The following is a 23,432-nucleotide window of genomic DNA, read 5'->3' on the forward strand; positions in this document are numbered from 1 at the left end:
AAAATTAAGGGTGCCTCTGTTAGCCGCCCAAATTTGTGTGAGAAGTCTCTTGACAAATCTTCTTGAATTATAAAGGCTGTGATCAAGAAATGAGAGATGAGAACAGAAAGTTTTTATTTCATATAGCATAAAACATGTTTGTGTTTGTGTTTGTGTTCGTAGTAATAGTAAATAGTATTGCCCCATTTATTGTTTTATTTAGGTTTTAGTACTCAAAAATAAGTTCTCTTTTTTTTCTTTTTTTTTGGGTAATTGCCTATGTGATCACAGCTGTATACGTAATAAGTTGTGTAATTGTATAATTGTATTATTGTATTATCATATTGTTATATTGAATAATAAACACAAACACAAACACAATACATACACAATAGCACTGCTCTTCTCTCTCTTTTTCTCGATTCTATTGTTTGTTGTTTATATTGTTCTTTTCTTTTTTCATCACATTTTCTATGATTTCTCTTTTTTTTCTCTTTTTCCTCCCCTTCACCTCATTTTCTTATTAGAGAGCGAGTGGTGTATGGATGTTTCTATTACTGTCTCCGTTTTTTAGCGCTTTTTATGCTTTTATGTTTTTTTTTTTTTATTTTGTTTTATTGTAATTTTTTTGAAGATCATTCTAGTGACTGGCAGATTCTCGAGAAAAAGTCTAAGAGATTGTTTGGATGTTGTCGTTATCATTACTAGTACTACCGCGATTATTGTTACTATCACTCTACTAATGTTAGTTTAATGCTTTCAACAAACTTGTAACATTAGTGGCTTCTATTAAACTTAAATTTTGAGTTTCTTTCTATTTCTTTCTCTTCTGTTTAATTATATATTTATGAGTTTTTAATATTACAAATCATTTGAACATAACCATGTGAAAAGTGTAAACTATTCTTTTTTTGTTTATTTTATTCTTTTTTTTTTTGGTGTGTGTGTGTGTGCTTGATAATACAAAGGTTGGATAATACTACTAATACTAATAATATCAATTACATTAATACAATTATCAAATGATAAGGCATTTTTCAACAAGCACAATATGTCAGTCGTCATTGTCTAAATATTTGCCAAAGACTTTACTAGGTCACACTCTTAGAGGACAGATTATAATGAGTCCTCAATTAGCTACAGTAATAAACAATAATATAATTTCTAACCATTTACCTAACAACTTAAGACGTATCATACAAAAATTCTATATCCAATTAAAAGAAACAGAAATGTTCCCTGTGGTTAAAACCCAGCTGGAGACTGATTCCTTTATCGGTGCTTTCTTCCTTAGAGATTATGCATCTTGTTATTCCGTTTTATATGAATTGAAAAGAAGATTTGATTTGATCGGATTTGCTCCTAAATCTATCCTTGATGTCAGTCATGGTCCTTCTACAGGTATGCTTGTACTAAATGATCTTTTGAATAACAGTGTCCATAAAGACAACAGCATTCAGAAATCTTGGGGTGCAGAAAGAAAGGACTCTGTAATACTCTCTAGCAGTGGAGAAATGTCAAGGAGAGCCAGGATGTTGCTGGATGCACAACCATTGGAGAGGCAGGTTCAGACTAGGTTATTGTCAACCGTTCCCACCTCACTTAAATACAATTTGATTATTTTGAACCACCAGATGCTAAAGGACCCCCGTAAGTATCCGTATGAAATAGATTCGCAATTGAACCATTATTTGTCTCTTTTATCTGATGATGGTGGGTATCTTGTCATTGTAGAAAGAGGTACACCTACCGGTGCTGAGACCGTTGCAAGGGTAAGAGAATTGATTATTCGTCAGAACAGTTCTTTAACAGCTACGACAGGCAAAGATAACAGTGTTGGCGGTGATCACCACCAGGACTACTCTATAATTGCCCCGTGCTCACATATGAACAAATGCCCCTTACAATTAGGTAACCTAAATTATTATAAACTGAATGATCCAAACGATAGTCAACTACGTAAAAAATTGAAATTTATCTCGTTTGAAAAAATGGTTCAAAGACCCAAATTCTCTATTGAATTGAAACGTGGCAAGCTGCTATCTTTGTCTTGGAATAATCAAGATAGAAGAAAGCTATTAAACCTAAGAGGTAAAGGTAGACCCAATGGCAACAACTACGAATTGGTTAATTATACCTATTTGGTCGTAGGTAAATCTGTTCCATCGTTAGAAATGGATAATTGGCCAAGAATCATCAGCCCTCCTATTAAAAAAAAGGGGCATGTCATCTTAAATGTTTCCACCGTTCCAGATGGGAAAGTTGAAAATTGGATTATCCCTAAATCCATGTCAAAGGAAATTTACCATGACGCAAGGAAATCAAAATGGGGTGATCTATGGCCACATGGTGCAAAGACTAAGATTCCAATAAGAAACAGGATAGATTTTGAACATTTGAAAGGACTCGAAAAGGACCGTATTAAAAATTTGAAGACTGAAGAACGTAAAAAAAGATTAGAACTGAAGAAAAGATTAATTGAACTGGATCAGGTCAAAGAACCTACAAAGGAGAATATTAATGAATTAGCAAATATCTATAAAATGTTGTTATAAAACTACAATTGTTACTACGCGTTTTTGATATTTAACATCATAACACTCCTTTTTCTGTTTGCTCTTCTTCCCTTTCTTTTTCTTTTTTCTTTAGTTTTCCTTACATATTCCATGTAAATATAAATAAATTCATTCATCACTAAAGATACATATATATAACTATGTAAATATATGGATACAGGTATAGATACAACAGGTTGTTATACAAAATAAATTAAAAATACATAAAGGTAAAAATACCTTCAAATGTTCAGTGATTTTATGACTGTAAATATCATGAGCATGCTCTAATGTCTTTATATCATAATTGAATAATACAACCAGAGATAAATAGACACAAAATTATATTTATATAGTCATAAATGCATGCATATAAATGAATAAAATAGTAAACCTAAAAAAAATTACAAAAAATATAAAGATCACAACGAATTCCCGCTGCAATACTTTACACTTGTAGATTATAATCAAGAAGTGATATTCTATATTGTTATTGTTGTTGATGTAGTAAATATGTATATATTATTTAAAGAGAAATCATTATGAATGTTATTTTCTTTTCAATACACACGTTTACTTTCTTCTGAAAGAAGTACCTTCAGATAATTTAGCCTTACCACCGGTTGGGGTACATAAGACAGTGGCACATGATTCACAGGTGACTGCGGTTTGAGCATGAGAGAAGACAGTAGTAATGTTTAAACAACCTGGACATTTGACGTCTAAGAAGTAAGATCTTGGAGCTTGGACTAAGGTCTTTAACTTGTGCTTTCTAGCTTCAGAGGCGGCAGTTGGGTGTAATAAATCTTGAACTAAAACCTATTTTAATAAAACATATGCACACATATGCAAAACAATCAAACGCAAACACACGTTCAATATAAATTGTATGGAATTACCACAATAATGCATTAGAAACAAAAAACAGAGCATCAAAGGTGAGATATATTTGTTAGTAAACCACGATTCTTCTTAGAATAACTAATGAGTTTGTATCTCATAAAATTTTTTTTCAAAACAAAAAAAAACAAATAGGAGAAAATATACAGATATTACCGCTAACTAGTAAATTTTCCTGTTATACATTTCAGACTACTTTCTTCTTAAAACATGAGGAAGTAACATGATATACTTTTACTTATCATCTAACGTCCTAGCCAATTATTATTCTACAATATTAGCATGTATCTTATTATCCACCAACCACTCTCGACTATATTTTTGAAAAAATAATATATAGAGTCATAATATTCAACATCTTAGTCTATCTTACTCATTGATATCATTTTACATAAGCAAGCACTTTATTCTTCATGTATTCGATGTCTCTTAATCTGTATTGAAGTTTTGCTTTGGATTTATATGGTTCTTGTTACTATGGTTTTCATTACTGTTACTACATAATCCTGTTTGAACATTGCAATTTACTCCTGTTCATTGTCATTTTTTTATTAGCTCTCTGATTTTATCATTATTGTACATACCATCCTGTATATTTATGCTCTTTATGTGTTGGCTCTTATGCTACGAAGGTATATTTTAGCTAATGGCAAGCAAGATTCTCCTTTAAGTAACTATACATTAGAACGGACATACTATTACCACATATACTGTAATAGCAAACTAAACAACTACTTTTACCACACACTCACACACATACACGGCCTCTGTGAAGCTACGCAAGTCATTGCAACTGTTAGGTTATCTCGTCCGTGGCATTCCTCCTACCTCTACCATCAACATAGAACGACAAAACTTACCAAGAAACTAGCTTCTGTAAATGTCTCAGTGTGTCTTCTGTCCAAGTCTCATGGACTTTAAGTGGAGACCATATCATATTACCCACCTAATCAAACAGAGATTAAACGGGTGGAATATTGGTCTACTGAAACTATAAGAAATGAACTGCGTAGGAATAAACAGGGGACCCCTCCACCAGACGGGGGAGAAAATAGGAAAACGAGAAACAAAAACAGATGAGAAATAAAAAATACAGAAAGGAACAAAATTTATGGATGCAAAAAAGAATTAAAATTGTTCTATTTGCCTATTTGGGATATAAGAAAAAGCGTACAAAAATGTATGGGTGTAATATTAGATATTCTAAAATTTTTTTTCTTGTGAACAGTCACAATTAGGGCAAAAAAAATATTACTTTTAGTAGGTGTGCTGAAAGAGAAAAGCCACACCGGGAGAATTAGCTAATTACGTTTAGTATTGACGAAGAAAAATATTGTAATTGGTAAGTAGTTATAATAAATACTGTTGTATATAGAAATTGTAAGAAGGATCGACTGACACTTTATGTTTTTTTTCAATTGAAGGAGACAAAGAGTTCGAACCTGCAGATTTCGGCATATCTTTGTGTTGAACAAGTACAAGTTTTCCTTACAGATAATTACAAAAAGTTTGAAATATTCAGAGGCGATTTTACAGTAGGGGGAGAACAATGGTGCATATTAATGAGTAAATTATACCATTGTCATAATAAAGTTTGATTTACATTTTCATATATAGAAAGCCTTGAGGTTGGAAGTTTTCCTTTGACAATTAACTTTATTAGAGTATAAAAATATCGTTAAGTAAAAAATATATTATTCTGTTAAAAAATGTATTACAATCCTTTGTAAATTGAAGCATATGACGAGTACATATAGGTATACATAGTTTGGTAGCATGTATACATGTATATTTTAGTATGCTGCAATTTGAAGAGAACTGTTTTCTTCAGATAATCTTTCCACTAAATTTGCTGATTCCACTTATAAAAAGATGAATTTTATTACCATAAGAATACTTATATTTAAAGTAAATTTAAAAAAAAAAAAAAAAAAAAACAAGAGTAGGTAAGAAAACTTTGACTTGTAAAGATCAAACTATATTTTATAATAAAATACGATTTAAACTACAAGTATTTTAATATGACAATACATAATGTAACTTTTACACCGTTTATAGGACTTTGTTGGCTCAAGTAGATAAAAGAATTAAAATTTTTAGATTAGTAGTAACTTGTTTTGTGTTAAGAGAATATGTAAAAATTATATTCAAGTATCCTCACCACTGGCAATCTCTTCGTCCGTATCAAATATGGATCTTGGGGGTACGGCTGTTTTTATATGGTGAATAGTAGAATATGTATTATCGTTATTTCCTATATTTTCGCACTGATTAATAACGATATTGGCAACGTCGCTTGTAAGTAAAGTGTAAATCTTAGGTTTTGAGGAGATCGATGTACTTTCAAGCTCATGTAATATTGTAGAGTTTGAGTGATCCTTAATGTGAAGGGCGTTAGGGGTAAGTTGAGGCACTTCTTCACATCTTGAATAATCAAATTCAGGTGGGGGAGAACTTGGAGGACTAATTAAAAATAATTTATCAGAGGGCGGTAATTTAAGATATTCTTTTTGGTCTTGATTTATGCTATTATTAGGATTATCTGGATCAAATTTTATTCCATGTGTATTGGTTAAAGAATAACTAAATTGCAAGTCTTTCAAAATGGGATTGTTATTGTTTTGCTTGATTTCAGTTTGAAACAATGTGAATACATAACTTGAAATGTCCACATCTGGAGATATGATTAAGATTCTTTTAAATTTTCTTAATATGATCAATTCAATTGGATTATCAGGTAAAATTTTATAATTTAGTAGGATTGTGGAACCTAGCCATTTTTGTAAAATTTTCACAATATTAGGTTTAGTGACATCGAAGTTTTTTTGATTCGATGTCACTATAATCGTATCAGTCGTCATATTATTTTTGAAACTCTTTCACTTAAATATATTGTTTTTAACTTGAAAATCAAAGTTCAAGCACAATGATAGCAATTAATAGAGAGGAGAAAGCAAAGGATGAAAATAATAAGTTTTTGTAATAGTTTCTTATTGATAGATCTTCAAAAATATATATAAAAATAAAAGCCGTAGCAAAATATATATATATACATAAAACAATTCTTTCAATTACTTTTTTTCTTGTTGTTTATCCTTTTCTTTGTTGTTGATACCCTGCCTTAGTTTCCATGTGTATATATTTGTAACTGTACGTTCCAGGTATGTCTGTCAAGTAAAAGGCAAGTTGTCAAGTTATATTTAAGTTTCTAGTATTTTTTTTTTTGTATTCCTCTTAATTTTTCGTTTTTTAATCTTAAAGCTCGAAGTCCGAGCTAAGCCATTTTTGTTTACACCAGAGTGATATTTGTATATATGTCATAATTGAGAGTATATGATATAGATTAGATACGAGTAGGGTTCAATATGTGTAGATATGTTTAATATGTGGAATATATTGTTACTGACCCTCCTTCATTTATTTGTACGATATTATTTTCCATTAGTATTTGGGATAACATATACACAGTAGGTGGAATAAATAAGTAAGATAAGTACACTACTAGGGGCACGATGATGAAATTAATAGGGCCTAAGAGGGGAACTGCAGCCTTGCAGGTTGCATCAAAAATATTCCATAGACTAAATATGGTACTACAATGTGTTCCAACAACATTAATTTTTTTAGGACAAAGAAAATTACAAATAAGAAATATATCTCAATGGTCATCTCTAGTATATTTGAATAATAAGCATTGTTCAGAATTAATGAAAAGAAAAAGTTTGTTTTATTCAAGTATTGCCTCTAATAGAGTTAGAACCTTGATAACCACAACTAACCTCTCCTGTTTTAAATGTAGCAGAAATCCTCAAAAATTAAAGTATGTATATAATTTTTTTTTTTTTGACAATATTTGACGTGTAACATTAATAGCATTTTCTATCCACAAAAAGACAAAAAAGAAAAGGTAAGAAAGAAATGGGGTCGAACAGAAACAGAGATATATTTGTGTCTGTATGATACGATACACGTTGGTCTCAATACATCTATCTACTTATCTATCTACAATATCTCTCTTTAGAGAGAAATATCAGTCAGTGATTGAGAACTAGTTGGACCAGGTCACATGATTTTCACGTGACTAATTTGTCCCTTTGCTGTTGCAACTTTCCTTTTTTTTGTGTGTGTGTTAGTCCCTTGATTTTTATCTATTACTGATTAATTGATTGATAACAGACGAATAGATTATATATATAGACATATAGGTATGTCTATTCGTATATCCTTTTGCAAGCTGTTTAATTATTGTCTTACGTTTGTCTTTTTGTAGAAATTGAAACTTTTTTGAAACTAACAATCAATTCTATTTTAATCGATATATTCATCATAAAAGTAAAAAGGTAAAATAAAATAGAATAAGATATTTATTTTATTCTACTTTTTTTTCTTCTTGAAACTTTTCTTCATAGAGCAATTATGGATCGTGAAATTTTACCAAGGAATGTTACCCCATTGCATTATGATTTGCAGATGGAGCCTAATTTTGAAACCTTTAAATTCGAGGGTATTACCACCATTGATTTGAAGGTTAATGACACTTCAATAGATACAATTAGCGTAAACTCTGTGGACATCGAATTCCATTCGGCTTCTATTAATGGTGTAGATGCATCTAGTATAAAAACTGATAAGGAATCTCAAGTAACTGCTCTAAATTTTCCGCAAGGTACTGTTAAAAATGAAGCCAGAGACACGGATCATATTAAATTGACCATCAAATTCACCGGTATTTTGAATGATAACATGGCAGGGTTTTATCGTGCAAAATATGAAGACAAAGCTACCGGCAAGACAAAATATATGGCCACTACACAAATGGAACCTACTGATGCAAGACGTGCATTCCCATGTTTTGATGAACCAAATTTGAAAGCCACTTTTACTATTACACTGATTTCTTCCCCTGAATTGACTCATTTATCTAATATGGATGTCAATAAAGAAATTATTGAAAATGGTAAGAAATATACCACTTTTAATCCAACTCCAAGCATGTCTACCTATCTTGTAGCCTTCATTGTGGCCGAATTAAAATATGTAGAAAATAATGAGTTCCGTATCCCGGTTAGAGTATATGCTGCCCCAGGTGAAGAGCATCTAGGTCAATTTGCTGCTGATTTAACCGCTAAAACATTGGCTTTCTTTGAACAATCATTTGGTATCAAATACCCACTACCTAAAATGGATAATGTTGCTGTCCCTGAATTTTCTGCAGGTGCAATGGAAAATTGGGGGCTTGTGACATATCGTGTTGTAGATTTATTACTGGATAAAGAAAATTCTACATTGGATCGTATTCAAAGAGTCGCTGAAGTTGTGCAACATGAATTGGCTCATCAATGGTTTGGTAACTTGGTTACCATGGATTGGTGGGAAGGTTTATGGTTAAATGAAGGTTTTGCCACTTGGATGTCTTGGTATTCATGTAATGAGTTCGAATCTGAATGGAAAGTCTGGGAACAATATGTTACAGACACTTTGCAACATGCTTTATCTTTAGATGCATTAAGATCATCTCATCCAATTGAAGTTCCTGTGAAAAGAGCCGATGAAATTAACCAAATTTTTGATGCTATTTCTTATTCAAAAGGTGCTTCTTTATTAAGAATGATTTCTAAATGGTTAGGTGAAGATGTTTTTATCAAAGGTGTTTCACAATATTTGGAAAAGTTTAAATATGGTAATGCTAAGACTGAAGACTTATGGGATGCTCTAACTGCTGCATCTGGTAAAAATGTTACTGAAGTTATGAATATTTGGACCAAGAAAGTTGGATTCCCTGTTATCACTGTTAAAGAAGAGGGTAATGAAATTACTTTTACCCAGAATCGTTATTTCTCTACTGGTGATGTAAAGCCAGAAGAAGATGAAACTTTATATCCAGTCTTTTTAGCTTTGAAATCTAAAAATGGTGTTGACTCATCTTTAGAATTGAAGGAAAGATCTATGACAGTTAAATTAGATGATGTAGATTTCTTTAAGGTTAATGGTGATCAATCTGGCATTTATATCACTTCATATTCTGATGAAAGATGGAAAAAATTAGGGCAACAAGCGAATCTGTTATCTGTTGAAGATCGTACTGGCCTTGTGGCTGATGTGAAGGCCTTATCTACATCAGGCTACACTTCTACTGTTAATTTCTTGGAACTTGTATCTAGTTGGAGAGATGAGAAATCGTTTGTTGTATGGGAACAGATTTTGAATAGCATTTCTTCGTTTAAGACGACCTGGATCTTTGAACCACAAAATGTTACAGAAGGTATCAATGCATTTGTTAGAGATTTGGTTACCAAAAAAATGAATGAAATGGGCTGGGATTTCTCTAAAAATGAGGATTTTGCCACTAAGAGATTGAAAGTGACATTATTTGGTGCTGCTTGTGCTGCTAGAGAACAACAAGTGGAAAAAGCTGCAATTGAAATGTTTGAAAAGTATGCAGCTGGTGATAAGAATGCTATTCCAGCTTTAATTAAACCCGTTGTATTTAACACAGTTGCTAGAATTGGTGGGAAGGAAAATTATGAGAAAATTTATTCGTTATACAAGAACCCAGTTTCCACAGATGAAAAATTGGCAGCTTTAAGAACATTAGGTAGATTTAAGGAACCGGAATTATTGGAGAGAACTTTAGGTTATTTATTTGACGGTACAGTCTTAAACCAAGATATTTACATTCCTATGCAAGGTATGAGAACACATAAAGAGGGTGTAGAAGCCCTATGGAACTGGACTCAAAAAAATTGGGATGAATTATCAAAGAGATTACCACCAGGTTTGTCTATGTTGGGTTCCGTCGTCATGCTCGCCACATCTGGTTTTACTAGTCTTGATGCCAAGAAAGAAATTAAACAATTTTTTGACAACAGATCTACTAAGGGTTTTGACCAAAGTTTAGCCCAATCCTTAGACACTATTACATCTAAGGCACAATGGGTCAACAAAGATCGTGACGTTGTTATTACTTATTTAAAAGAGCATGGCTACTACAAAGATTAGTTCAGGAATGCTTACATAGGTATACTTTGATGTTATTTCGAAAAAAAAATTATTACTGTTTTTTTTAAAGCTAGTTAAATATACTGTATTCATGTAAGTAAGTTCAATATATGTTTATTCTTTTATGCTTTTATGATTTTTCCTTTCTTCTTAAAATTGAATGTACCCTTAAAATGGTAAGTATTGTTAGTAAGTTTTATTTGTGGGTCTACCAGTCACCCTTTTATTGAAATAATTCATTGAGAAAAAGCTGAGTTTTGTAGTATTGATGTTGGTAGTATTCTTTCTTTTGGGGAACTAATACTCGTTCTGATATATCAGACTCTTGTAGCAGAGTTGTACTTAGTTAAAGAAATATTAGTTAAATCTTGCAGAGGGAAAGTTGGTATTATATCAGACTTCATCACAGGAAGAGACTAAAATCTAACCTTAAATAAGACCTAGCTACATTCTTCTAACTAAGTATGTTTGTCTTTTCTATCTTCAATAGATGAAGCTACTTTATCGTTTTAGTTGCATATACAACTTTGTATCACCTAAAGTTTTTCGCGTTTATCCATCTTTTTTTCTCTTGATAAATTTAATTTTAGACATTAGTAGAATATTCTTTGAAATCATCGAAAATGATAGCGTACATACAGCTCAAAACAAATCTTTGAAAGAAAAAAACTTTGAGAAACTTTTGCAACTTGAAGCCATAGAAACAAATTATAACCGCTAGTTTATTTCCTATTGGTCGGAGTCAGTAACTGCTACTGTTCGTCATTAATTTAATTTACAAATCCATTAATCAATAAACAAAATGACGTATAAAAAGTTCATTTTTTTACCTAATGATGGTGATTTACCAGACAAAATCGAAATATTTAAATTCCCAGTCCCATCAAACAATACAAGTAAGTTACAGTTAAGTTTATTTTTACATAACGAGCGATTGTATCAAATTCAGGATTATTCATTTAGTAAAAGTTGTAAATATAAAGAAATTGAGAATTTGGCCTCTGAGAAATATCATTACAATGATAATGGTGAGCCTATCAAATCAGCATTTTTGATAAATGAAGCAGATAGGTCTGATGGAGAGATTATTTCTAGTAGTGTGTTTCAAATCAGCACATTATATGATTTGGCATTTAGCTTAATTTCTGTCTTTTACAAAGAGAGTATTTCAAATACCGAGGAAGAATATGTTACAAGGAGTTTTCCTGATTCTAAAAAATTGTCTAAAAAGATGGACAATAGGTTTTTAACTGTTAGAGATATACATGACTCCTTAGTGGATACACACGACACGAATTGGAGTTTGATTCCGATGATTTTGTTAGAAGATGCGCTTAATAGAGTTGCTCAATGTACTGAAGAAGGTGGTGATAGATACTATAAGGTTACTGGAGAAACAATAACGGAGTTTTTATTAGATAAAGTGGAGAAAATCGTAGATAATTTTCCACAAAGTTTACCTTTATCGTTGGAATATCCAGAAGATATTCAAAATTGTCTTAAATATATTATGGCTTGTAATTTGTTAATATCTTTGATACCGTTTGATGCATATAAGATTTTACTTAAATCACCCAAGATAGAAGGATTTGTTCAAAAGTATAATGAGTTTAAGAAAAATAGTATTCAAGTATCAATTGATCGTGCTGCACTAACAGAAAGTGCTATAAATGTTGGGATACAAAAGAGCAGTGATATAATTAAGAAAAAATCGGTTAAAGTAGTTAAGAAGAATACACTCGTTAACAAGAAAAAAGTTAGTGTTGGTAAAGGCGCGATTGATGGGTTTTTTAAATTACAAAAGAAAGCAGATAGCTAGAGAGTAGATAAACATCTTAAAAAAGAAGAGGAAGAAGAAGAAGACAAACTCTAAGGATTGAAAGCTTTAAACAAATTAAATATCATATTTTAAAGTACTTTTATCAATGTATATATTAATATTTAATGGCGTGAGAGAGAAAATATAAGATATATGTATATAATGCAAAAAAAATGATAGAAAAAAAAAAAATAAAGTAGGAATCAAAAGATTATAACTAAAAAATAAATCAGACAAGATAATTATTTCACCAGACGTCTTCTTGATATTTACCATTAACCTTCATAGCCTTGACTATTTCAGAAGCATCTTCAATTGAAACACCTTTATCTTGAGCGATCATTTCACAGATGGCATGTTGAACATCCTTAGCCATTCTTGCGGCATCACCACAAACATAAACATTTGCACCTTGGTTTAAAAGAGCTAAGACATCATTTTGACGTTCTTTCAATTTATGTTGAACATAGCATTTTTTATCAGAGATACGAGAGAAAGCAACAATCATTTCGAATTTACCATCTAATTGAGTGGAGTATTGAGGCCATTCTTCTTCATACAAGTAATCATTTTCATCTCTACAACCATAGAACAACATTATCTTACCCATATTGGCATTTTCACCAGAAGTAACTGAGTGAACTCTATCTCTTACGAAACCACGGAATGGAGCAACACCTGTACCTGGACCAATTAAGATTACAGGAACCGAGATGTCTGTAGGTAATTTGAAAGCAGAGTGACGAACATGGATTGGTAAACTATTTCCACCATATAAGTTACGTGGACCCATAATATCATATTGAACAGGCAGGATTTTGGTAGATTCTGGGGAATTCATGTGTAAGGAAACGTTTCTTAATAAATTAGTGGTGACACCTAAAGTTGGTGACCCAGTCAAATCATTTGGAGAGTTTTCCACGATTGAGGTAACGTGAATCTTTGTTGGATCAGCATTAGACGAAGAGGAGATGGAGTAATAACGTGGGGTAATAATTGGAAGGGTTTCAACTAGACATTCCCAAGGGACTTGGGACCATGGTTCACCTTGAGATAGAAATAGTAACGCATCAGCTAGGTTGAATTTCTTAGCGGTGATTTCCTTTGCAAACCCTTCTTTATCCTTGGATAAGTTGATAACGTATTGTTTAATATTATTTGGGGCGAATTCGGATAGTACAGAAAGAGTTTCTCTAGAAACAGGACCTGTGATTTCCAAATAATATCTAACAGCAGTTTCGATGGTAGTTGGACATGGGAATGGAGCTTTCATAGTTGAATCTGATGGAGTCATATTGAAGATTTTCTTTGGATCTAAACCAAAAGTGGACATGAACTGTTCCACTTTTTCGTTGGCATTAAATGGCCAAACGGCTACATGATCACCGGTTTCGTATTTGATACTAGAACCAGAGATATCGAATTCAGTGTGAATACAGTTTCTACCAACGGATTTGAATAGTTCCTTGGATGCAGTGATTTTAGTGATCAATGGATGTTTAATATTAGCCACATTTTTCACTTCATGATGAGGTAAGTAATCTTCAGTTAATTCCCCTAGGTAAGCGTTATCATCAATGGAATCCAAATAAGTGAAATTGAAAGAGGATTTGAAACCATTGTTAGTCTCTGATAAGTTAATGTGTTCATGTAAGGAGTCGAAGATAGCTTCCTTCCAAGACAAATAATCTTCCTCAGTGGTACCCTTACCGTCATCACCTTCACCTAGTTCCCCAATTAAAGTGGCGCCAGCAGCCAACAACATTTTCAAAGTTTTCTTTGCAGCCATATTAAAGAATTCATAAGTGTTGTTACCAAGACCAAAGACGGTAAATTTTAAATCAGGCAATTGGGCACTATTCAAGTATTGTTCGAACATGACAGCACCATCTGGGAAATCACCTTCACCATAGGTAGAGACGAAGAATGAGACGACGATATCGGAAGGCAGTTCATGTAGATTTTCCAAATCAGTGTTTTCTACATCTTTACACAAAACATTTAAATTGAATTTTGATTTTAATTCTTTAGCGAATCTTTTAGCATAATCTTCTGCAGTACCAGTCTGGGATGCGAACAGAACCAAATAGTTTTTGTCGTTATCGCGCATTAGTTGTACAATATCATTTGACCCACCATTTGCGACAGATATGTCACTATCATTGGAGCTAAACAATTCCTTTAATGTATCTAATTTGACGTAGATAAGAACAGCCAGAAGAATTACGGCCAAAATCATTAAATCGGTAGAATTCATTTTTTTGACTTAGTGACAACAAAACATAGATGTGTGCCTTTGTGTTTATATAAAACAGATTAAGATACGGATACCTGAATATATATGTATATATATATATCTTAAAGAAGAAAAAAAATAAAAAGGTTTTTTTTAACAGTTTTATAAACTATCTCTACTGTTGTTGTTCTTGTGGTTCTTCTTTTTTCCGCAAGAATCAAAGTGAATGGCTTAAAAATTTCAAGTCAGCAGAGAAAAATGCAAAAGAAAGAGGAAAAAAGTGTAAAAAGACTGGGAAGTTCTATTAATTGACAGCTAAAAGGTTGGTTAAAGGTTCATTTAGATTTATATCAAAATTGAAATTGAGAAAGATACTTGCCAATGACAAACGTTAATAATAAAAGGTGTCTTACTTTTCGTTTAAAAATAGAAAAATAGAAGAAGTGGGAATTCTCTTCTAATTGAATGAAGTTCACAAGTGCCAGTTTTACTCCGACTCTAATGGTCTTTTCTCCAGAATAATAATGCATTTAAATTTTTCTTGAAAAAAAAAAAAAATAAGCAGATTGTTTGTTTTTTTCAAATTTCGTGGTTTTATGTTCTTTATCTTCTTGACAAAATAATATCTTTAATTATTCGTTTAAGAAAATAAACCAGTTTGGTCTCTCGAAGAGAAAAATACAAGAGAACGGGAACGAAAGGTCTATTGTGTTCTATTGTTTTTTTCCCTTGTTGTGTTTCCTTTGAAATAGAATTTAAAAAGTACAAAAGAAAAAAGAAATAAAACAAGTTTTTTTTCTGTCGCGTCATGCCAGAAATCTCTACACCCCTAAGATTTTGAATCAAAAGGGTTTTTTATTTTTTTTTCTTTTATAGAACTGAACCCTTTTTTTTTTTAATTTTCCTATTTTCTTATTTCCTTATTTTGTGTTGAGAAAAGCCCTCTTTTTTTGTCCAGTGCAGCTGTGTGGTTCAACATTTATTTTTACAAGTTGATTGAAGAGTTTCCCCTTGGATTAATCATTGATTAGGAGCTGCTTTATCTCGATGGCTGTTTTCAAGAAACATTTTTTGGAAAACAGATCTAATGTAGATCGGTAGAAGTAAAGAGAAGAAAAGAAAGGAAAAGAAAGGAAAAGAAAGGAAAGGAAAGGAAAGGAAAGGAAAGGAAAGGAAACTTGGTATACGTATTTCTTGCAATGTAACTTCGTGCTTTTCCAATAGAATTATTGTTAGGTTCTAATATTTACGGTGAGCTTCAATTTTTAATCTTTATTCCAGCATATGTAGGGGTAATTCTTTTGTAAACAGAATAAAACCTTAGAAAGTTAACTCTAGACATCCGATTTACGAAAATTGAAAAAGATAATAGTGATAATAATAAAAACAAAACAAAACAAAAACTTGCAACAAAAAGAAGGAAAAAAAAAAATAAATTTCTTCTTGATGTAAAGAACACTGTGTCTCACAGAATAGAGGCTTCGCTGATCTCTCGTTTTTTGTATGTATTTTCAAGAAAATAAAAAAGAGAAATTCCAACTTATTTTATGAAAACGCTAGCATTAACATTCTATATATATATATACATTGTAAGCATTTTTAAGAGAATCTGTCATTTTTGTCAGCCACAATCCTTCCTTTTTTTACCCCCCCTCCCTTTTTTTTTATTATTTTTTGTCCTGCTGAAGTTTCAAAGTTAGCATTATCGTACAATGGCGTCATTAACTATTATCTAATGACAGAACAGTATACTTTATGTATAAAGATAAAAACACTTTCTAAATCATGAAATCCATTTTCAACAATGTGTTACAAGAAGATTTCATAAACCAAAAATCATCTAAGAAAATTACAAAATATCAGTCTAAAAACCATAGATTTATTAGAATAATCCCGCAAAAGGATTCTGAAAAATTGATCAATCTAAATAGAGAACACCCAAATCAAGTTGATTTTGCTACTTATAAAAAAGGTCTGCCTCAAATATATCTGCAATTAGTGTTGTTTAAAGACAAAAAGCAGTATCGTCCAAGGGATGTACTTAGCATGTTGGCTCGCTTCAATTCTGATCCATGCAGATTCTATTGTCAATATTATTCGGAGAAAGATAATAAATATTGTTCATACCATTATGAGACAAAATCGTCGAGAGAAAGTCTTGGTGTCACACGAAAAAATGTTAGATATCATTTTGTCGGATTTCACAAAATAAATGACTTTTCAACAGAGAATCTTCTAAACTATATAAATCTTTTTCAAAGAAAGGAGTTATTAAAAGTAGCTGAAGATTATAACAAAGAGAATCGCCTAGTTATTAGTTAACAACAGTTTAAATAAAAAAACGATTACCCATTTAAAAGATTTTCTTTTACATTTTGTTGTTTTCTTTTTTGTTTAAAAAAAAAAAAAGGAAAAAAGAAAAGAAAAAAAACTTTGTGAATAGGAATATACTAGGTGGGACATCATACACATGCAATTGAACCTAATTCTATAACGAACTTGGGAAGAGGGGGATAATGAAACTCATTAAAAGGAATGAAGCACCTGAACAGGGGGACAAATATTTCAATTTTTAGAAAGTTACACTTTTAACAAATAGTTTAGATAGAGTCCTATGTAGATTCATATTTTTCAAATAAATCAAAATGTCTGATAAAGAAAGCCTTTATTTGTTCAAAAACTTTCATCATTAGTGATTGTTGATTTTTTGTTTTTGTTTTTATTATTTTTAGAAGAATATTGTAATAGATCCTTTTATTGGATTCTAAAATCATACGCGTCCCCTATAGTTAATTTAATATCATCCATTAATGAGGGTGCTTGTTGAGAATCTAAACCAGTAATTTCCCTGACCATTGCCGTTAAATTTTCCAACGTGAATTCTGCTTGTGTTCTTCTGCCGATACGATAAAGTATACTCTCTTCTTCGAGATCTGATTTTTCTTCTAACTTTACTATATACTCTCTTTTTTCTAGCATCTTCAAAAATTCATCTATGGTCCAATTTAATATAGGGATCCTGGTGCCATCAGTTGGAACTCCAAAAGTATTCAATCTATTCATTAATTCTTGATGTAAAATATTATTCTTTGAAAAAAGGATAATGGTCAATGTAACACCTATTAATCCATGCATTACCGTATCTTGATTAACGCTCAATTTATTCTCTAATGTATTATTACTTGGTAATGACATATCATTCCCCATATATTCTTCATCGATAATAGTTTCATCATAAATACGAATGTTTTGTAACAATTTAAATTCATTAAAAGTGGGTGCATGAGGTAATTTATTCAATAAAATAAAATGGTCTGCTTTATATCCTGTTTTGTCCTCAGTGGATCCATTTGATTTATTATTTTTTTGAAAATTTGGCTTTGGTGGCAATGCGTGTAATGTGTACCCGAAGATATCCATTAAAATAAAATTAATGACTTCATATACTTGTTTGAAAGTGTATCTAGGACAATTCTCTTTACGTGACACTTCTTTGATCACATTTTGTAATCTAGTTTTTGTAATGACGTTGTTAGATGATTCTGCTTGCGATAATAAGAAACGAACTGCAGAACGTGCCACAATGACAAGTTTAGAGTTCCCATAAATATCAACTGTAGGCGTCTCTGGTTGAAAGGATACTTCTGTATCTGACATGTTCTCTGTTTGCATATATGTATATATAGGCTGAATCAAAATAATTTATCTGTGGAATTATCTACACATATATGTGCGTGAATATATGGATGATTCTGTTCGCTATGTATCTTAACATATTGCATACTTGTTAATGAACTTATGTAACTGTTGGGTGTGCGTTTTTGAAATTGTTTTTTTTGTTGTGATTATTTAAAAACAAATACTTATACGTGTCACTATTTCTTTTTTACAAGAAGTTTGAAACTTTTTTTTATTTTTTTGTTGAAATAGAAAGAGATAATTAAAAAATATCAATAAACTACAGTAGGCCACATTACAAAGAAGGGAAGAAAAAAAGAAATAAATAGTGAGAAAAGATAGCTAAATAATTGCACTTTAATAATTGTATCTGCTTTTCGTAAATAATCATTCAGAATACTGTAGTTTTCCATCAACTTGGTCCCAGAAATCTTTAGTAAACTTATCTTGTTCATTTTTACCACATCCTCCACGAATAGCCAAATAGCAACGTCCATTAATAGGAACATCCCATTCACCAGGATTACCACCGACAATTCTCCCACCAGTTTCCTCTAGTATACACCAACCTGCACAGACATCCCATGCCCAACATCCACCTTCCCAGTATGCGTCAAGAACACCAATGGCCGTATGGCATATATTCATTGCTGCACTTCCAAAGGATCTATATCCGTGGATAAAACCACCATCTTCACTTAACAGATTTTTGTAAGTGGTCATTTTCTTGTTAAAGTTACTATCAGGTTCCGTACTTCTTTCGGACCCTGCTTCAAGACCTATTAACGATTTTTGTAATGTTAAACGTCTGCTTGTAGCATTGATCCTTTGGTTATTCAAAAAGGCACCATTCCCTCTTGATGCATGAAATAATTGATTTAAATGTGGATTGTAAACCACACCAACAACAGGGTGACCGTCGATAGCTAGTCCTAAAGAGCAACAACTATAAGGAAAACCATGGATAAAATTTGTAGTACCATCAATTGGATCTAAAATAAATGTAGGATTATTTGAGATTTTAGTTTTACCTGGGATATATTCCTCTTCTCCAATGAAATTAAATTTATCACCAAATTTGTCCTTGATTGTGTCTTTTATAATTGCCTCCACTTGTTTATCGTATTTTGTAACTAAATCTACTGCATTGGTCTTATCAATATATTGTTGGGATGTGATCCCTGTTTCAGATTTGATTATTGGACCGACCTTATCCCTTAACAAATTTACAACAAAAATTTCGATTTCTTTTAATTCATTATTAGTAAATGACATTACTAATGCTTTTTTGATTGTTAGTCAAAAAGATGTTTTATAATAATATGTGAAATGGATACCGTTGGAATGGTTGATATCTTGGTTTGATTATAACTGTTAATATTAAATATTCCCTTTCAACTTGTTGAGTATGGGGGGAAATCCAAAACCCTTTTTATTTTTTTTTATTCTCATTAAAAAACGATTATTTCTAAAGGATTAGTTATTCCACTTAAAATATAGAAGAATGGGCCAGAATTGTTTTTTTAATGAACCATATCTTTTGTCATGGGCTCTTAAAATGGTAAGTAAGTAAAATTTATATCTATATACTAAAGAGATTATAACAGATTCACTAATTACCGCTTACAGGTGTGTTTAGGACTTTACATATATTGGGAAAAAATGCTAAAGTCTATTTTAAAGATATATCCTTTAAGGCGACAATTTTGTAGCTCGAATATTTTATGGAATGGGAACTATTCTCATCTAAAACTTACCTTTTTTGGGAAACCAAGTTGTGGGTTATGTGATAATGCTAAGGAAGTCATTGATGATGTTTTAAACGAAAATGAAGAGTTTTCTAAAGCAGGAATAGCTATGAAAATAATTAATATCAATAAATATAAGCATTGGTGGGATAGATATTGTTTTGATATTCCAGTTTTACATATCGAAAATGACAATGAACCCAATTCATTGATTAAGATAATGCATTTTTTTAAAGAAGACGAACTAATCGAAACATTAAAACATTTTAAAAGGTAAAATTGATGTTAGTTTCGAAACGAAAAAAAGCAAAAGATTATATCTGTAGCAATTTAAATTTATATGTATATATTTATTTTCAAAATGTATCAACAAATCTCTGTCTATGTCTGTGTTTTTAGTTATGTTGTTATTTTTTGATTCTTTTATTTAAATTTGTTTTTTTAGATATTGGTTCTTCCAAATCAAAATCATCTACTAACAACAACTTTTTCTTGTTTTCCTTTCTGCTGGTCATTTTTATCTTTGGATTCAACGGCTTTACATATAATAGCGAAGAGTTTGTTAGTTCAAGATCATCAGTTGAAGAAAACGATAGTTCAAATTCATCATCCATCGATTTTTTCTTTCCATTAATTTCAAAAGCATGATTTTTTTCAATCTTATTACGTGATGTTTTTTTCCTTTGATTATTAATTTTATTTTGTTGTAGTATGTTCTTTTTAATGGGATCTTTAAGAATCTGTGTTTGAAGAAATATAGAATTACTTCTTTCCTTATGATATTGGGTATCATTAGTTTTTGAATTATTCTCTTTTGCATTAACATCTTTCTTGTAATTATTTTGCTCCAAATTTTTCATTTTATCCTTGAACCATGTAACTTCTGCTTTTAATTGTTTTATAATTGAGTGACATTCTTCGTTTTTGTCTTGTAAACACAATTTTTCAGCAATGAACTCTTGTCTTTCTGTGTTATATGAAGCTATATTTTGTCTCAAGAATTTTATTTCACTTATGTTTTCTTGAAAAGATTCTTTATTAGACTCTATTGATTTTCTTAAATTTCTATTTTCTTCTTCTAATTCGAGTTCATGTGCCTTTAGTTGAATAGTCTCTACATTTAATTTTTGAAATTGATCATTGATTTTTTGAAATTTCTCTAACTTGCTTTCCTGCTCTTGTTCCCATGTAGTTTTATAACTTTGAAGTTCTTGTAATCTTTGCTTCAATGTCTCATTTTCAGAAATAATTGCACTGTTTATTTCATTTTGTGAGGCAAGTTTATTATCAAAGTTTGCTTTTTCAGTATTAAGCAAGTTTTGATAATATGAGAGTTCTTGTTCACATTTTTCTAGTTTAATATTATTTTGGTTTACTAGTATCATCAACTTTTCTTCCTCTTGTTTATAAGTAACAAGTTTTGAATTTTGTTCTGTATATGTACTAGAATTTTCTTCAAGTTGTGCATCTTTAATGCCTATAAGGCTCATGTTTTCATTTATTTGTTGTTTTAGAGAGCATATTTCCATTTCTAAATCTTTTATTGTTTGTTCATATTCTTTTGATAAAATTAGTTTTTCTTGATATTCTCCAAACTGGGTACACATTTGTTGTATTTGATCAGAGAAAATTTGATTGTTTTTTGTTATCTCTAAAAAAGAATTATTGAAACTGTTAATTGACGTTTCATTCCCTTTCAAAATTTCATGTAATAATGCCTTCTTTGCAAAATTGATATTTTCTATAATTATCTGTTTAAGAGAGCTGGAAGTATCAGAGATACTTCTAGACTCTTGTATGGAATTTGCCTCTATTTTATTCAAAGATTTCAATATTATATTATATTCCTCTCCTAATCTAAGTTTAATCATTAGTAAAAAAAAATTCAGAAAAAAATTCAGATTTGTTAGTATATTTTATGTTTTGTTTTAAATTTTTTTTTAATGTACAATTTTTTTACATACCTTTCAAACAACGTTCCGTCATTATCTTCTATCGTAGTTAAAATTTTTTCAAATTCTGTTTTTGAGTTATTTTTAAGATCATTATTTAAATTATCAAAAAATTCTTTGTTATTTGTCATATTTTTTTTCAAGAAATCATCCCATGAAAGTTCGGTTAGCTGTTTGATTTCTCCAACAATTTCATTTTTAAATGTTCCTAATTCATGTGTGAGGGACCCATTTTTTATTTTCTCTTCACTTAATTGCCCAGAACAATCATCCAATTCCCTTTTTAAATACTCTATTTCTTTTGCTCTCTTTGTTGATTCTATTTCTATATCTCTTTTACTGTCTTGTATTTTGTTTAGTAGTGTTTTCAACAAAATAATGTCATCTCTATAACCGTTAACTATTTTTTTAGATGTTTCATATTCTTTCTTTAAATTTCGGATTTTTCCATTATCTGTTTCTTTCTGTGAAAGCAACTTCCGACTTTTGTTCTCTAACTCTGCCAATTGTTTTTTAAAACTTTCAATCTTGATATTAACTTTATTTATGTCATTTTCACAAGAATTTAATTTAATCTTCATTTTACTATTCTCACTTTGTTTCAATATTAATTCTTGTTTCAAATTGGAGCAAATCCGTTGTGTATTAGTGAAGGCTTCTAATAAAACATCATTTGAAGAGGAATTTGATATATCAATCATTGTTGAAGAGGTTATTTCTTTGTTGGATCTTGTTGGTGTTACAGTTTTTGCGATAAGTTGGTTATTATTATTAGTCAGAGCAGCAGTATTATCATTAATATTTGGTAAAGAAATTTTGTCTTTCTGATCATCTATTTCTCTCACCTCAGTGATTTCAAAATCATCATCATCATTTATGGGTTCTGTATTTATTTGATTCTTAGCATTACTCATTTTTATTGAATTAACATTGTTTAAAGAATAATTTGTATTATTTTGATTATTATTTATAGGAGTGCTGGAAAAAAATACTTTTTGGCTTGGACCTAGAACAATGGATTCATCTGATGTCTGTTGTGTCGTTTGATCACTATCACCATGTGTGTTTGTTAGTCCAGAATTTGAATTGTTCTTTGATATCAACATCAGAGTATTAGTAATAGAAGTATCTGCTTCATCATCAATGAAGGATAAGTGTCCATTGTCCTCATTTAAAGAAATATTTGTTTGGTTGGATTTTGTATTAGTTAAGCTTGTTTCCTTATTTTTAAACTTGCTAAAAATATTGGATCTTGATTTGAATCCTAAAGATGAGTCTCTAAAGAAATTAGACATTCTTATAGTTGTCACTCTATCAATCTTTATTTTTTGTTGCTCGGAACTACTTTTAAAAGAAGTATGGAATTTAACCGCTGAAGTCTGTGAGAATATAAGTGTCGGTAATAACAGCAAAAAAAAAAAGATAAAATCAAAGGTAACAACAACTAAGCTATATCTACTGTTTTTTCATTAATATAATTGTGAAAAGATAAATTGAAGGAAAGGGGATTAGTTATAAATTATATTAAAAGTGTTTTATATTACTCATTGGCACATAAAATGAAAG

General features: G+C 30.8%; 11 protein-coding genes across 11 annotated transcripts; 5 read left to right on the plus strand and 6 right to left on the minus strand.

Annotated features, from left to right (window-relative positions):
* Positions 1–1,001: 1,001 nt before the first annotated feature.
* Positions 1,002–2,534, plus strand: RSM22 (tRNA methyltransferase RSM22; the record flags this gene model as incomplete). Its single annotated transcript, XM_064861301.1, has 1 exon — positions 1,002–2,534. The coding sequence occupies one exon, from the start codon at positions 1,002–1,004 to the stop codon at positions 2,532–2,534; it is 1,533 nt and encodes a 510-aa protein (XP_064716978.1).
* Positions 2,535–3,107: 573 nt separating this feature from the next.
* PWA37_004830 (uncharacterized protein) lies at positions 3,108–4,021 on the minus strand (the record flags this gene model as incomplete). The annotated part of the gene is made up of 2 exons (XM_064861302.1): positions 3,108–3,353; positions 4,019–4,021. 2 exons carry the CDS (start codon positions 4,019–4,021, stop codon positions 3,108–3,110), a joined length of 249 nt encoding a protein of 82 aa, XP_064716979.1.
* Positions 4,022–5,581: 1,560 nt separating this feature from the next.
* RCN1 (Rcn1p) lies at positions 5,582–6,295 on the minus strand (the record flags this gene model as incomplete). The annotated part of the gene is made up of 1 exon (XM_064861303.1): positions 5,582–6,295. One exon carries the CDS (start codon positions 6,293–6,295, stop codon positions 5,582–5,584), a length of 714 nt encoding a protein of 237 aa, XP_064716980.1.
* Positions 6,296–7,850: 1,555 nt separating this feature from the next.
* APE2 (metallo-aminopeptidase) lies at positions 7,851–10,433 on the plus strand (the record flags this gene model as incomplete). Its single annotated transcript, XM_064861304.1, has 1 exon — positions 7,851–10,433. One exon carries the CDS (start codon positions 7,851–7,853, stop codon positions 10,431–10,433), a length of 2,583 nt encoding a protein of 860 aa, XP_064716981.1.
* An 802-nt stretch (positions 10,434–11,235) lies between these two features.
* RNH202 (Rnh202p) lies at positions 11,236–12,252 on the plus strand (the record flags this gene model as incomplete). The annotated part of the gene is made up of 1 exon (XM_064861305.1): positions 11,236–12,252. One exon carries the CDS (start codon positions 11,236–11,238, stop codon positions 12,250–12,252), a length of 1,017 nt encoding a protein of 338 aa, XP_064716982.1.
* A 247-nt stretch (positions 12,253–12,499) lies between these two features.
* Positions 12,500–14,509, minus strand: PWA37_004834 (NADPH cytochrome P450 oxidoreductase family protein; the record flags this gene model as incomplete). The annotated part of the gene is made up of 1 exon (XM_064861306.1): positions 12,500–14,509. The coding sequence occupies one exon, from the start codon at positions 14,507–14,509 to the stop codon at positions 12,500–12,502; it is 2,010 nt and encodes a 669-aa protein (XP_064716983.1).
* Positions 14,510–16,273: 1,764 nt separating this feature from the next.
* Positions 16,274–16,810, plus strand: PWA37_004835 (uncharacterized protein; the record flags this gene model as incomplete). Its single annotated transcript, XM_064861307.1, has 1 exon — positions 16,274–16,810. One exon carries the CDS (start codon positions 16,274–16,276, stop codon positions 16,808–16,810), a length of 537 nt encoding a protein of 178 aa, XP_064716984.1.
* Positions 16,811–17,242: 432 nt separating this feature from the next.
* NSE3 (Smc5-Smc6 complex subunit NSE3) lies at positions 17,243–18,160 on the minus strand (the record flags this gene model as incomplete). Its single annotated transcript, XM_064861308.1, has 1 exon — positions 17,243–18,160. The coding sequence occupies one exon, from the start codon at positions 18,158–18,160 to the stop codon at positions 17,243–17,245; it is 918 nt and encodes a 305-aa protein (XP_064716985.1).
* Positions 18,161–18,553: 393 nt separating this feature from the next.
* Positions 18,554–19,441, minus strand: INM2 (inositol monophosphate 1-phosphatase INM2; the record flags this gene model as incomplete). The annotated part of the gene is made up of 1 exon (XM_064861309.1): positions 18,554–19,441. One exon carries the CDS (start codon positions 19,439–19,441, stop codon positions 18,554–18,556), a length of 888 nt encoding a protein of 295 aa, XP_064716986.1.
* A 387-nt stretch (positions 19,442–19,828) lies between these two features.
* MGP12 (Mgp12p) lies at positions 19,829–20,191 on the plus strand (the record flags this gene model as incomplete). The annotated part of the gene is made up of 1 exon (XM_064861310.1): positions 19,829–20,191. The coding sequence occupies one exon, from the start codon at positions 19,829–19,831 to the stop codon at positions 20,189–20,191; it is 363 nt and encodes a 120-aa protein (XP_064716987.1).
* Positions 20,192–20,321: 130 nt separating this feature from the next.
* ZIP1 (Zip1p) lies at positions 20,322–23,161 on the minus strand (the record flags this gene model as incomplete). Its single annotated transcript, XM_064861311.1, has 2 exons — positions 20,322–21,771; positions 21,879–23,161. 2 exons carry the CDS (start codon positions 23,159–23,161, stop codon positions 20,322–20,324), a joined length of 2,733 nt encoding a protein of 910 aa, XP_064716988.1.
* Positions 23,162–23,432: the final 271 nt, after the last annotated feature.

This window comes from Arxiozyma heterogenica, assembly GCF_036370985.1.
Source record: "Arxiozyma heterogenica strain weizmannii chromosome Unknown scaffold_7, whole genome shotgun sequence".
NCBI classification, from domain to species: domain Eukaryota; kingdom Fungi; phylum Ascomycota; class Saccharomycetes; order Saccharomycetales; family Saccharomycetaceae; genus Arxiozyma; species Arxiozyma heterogenica.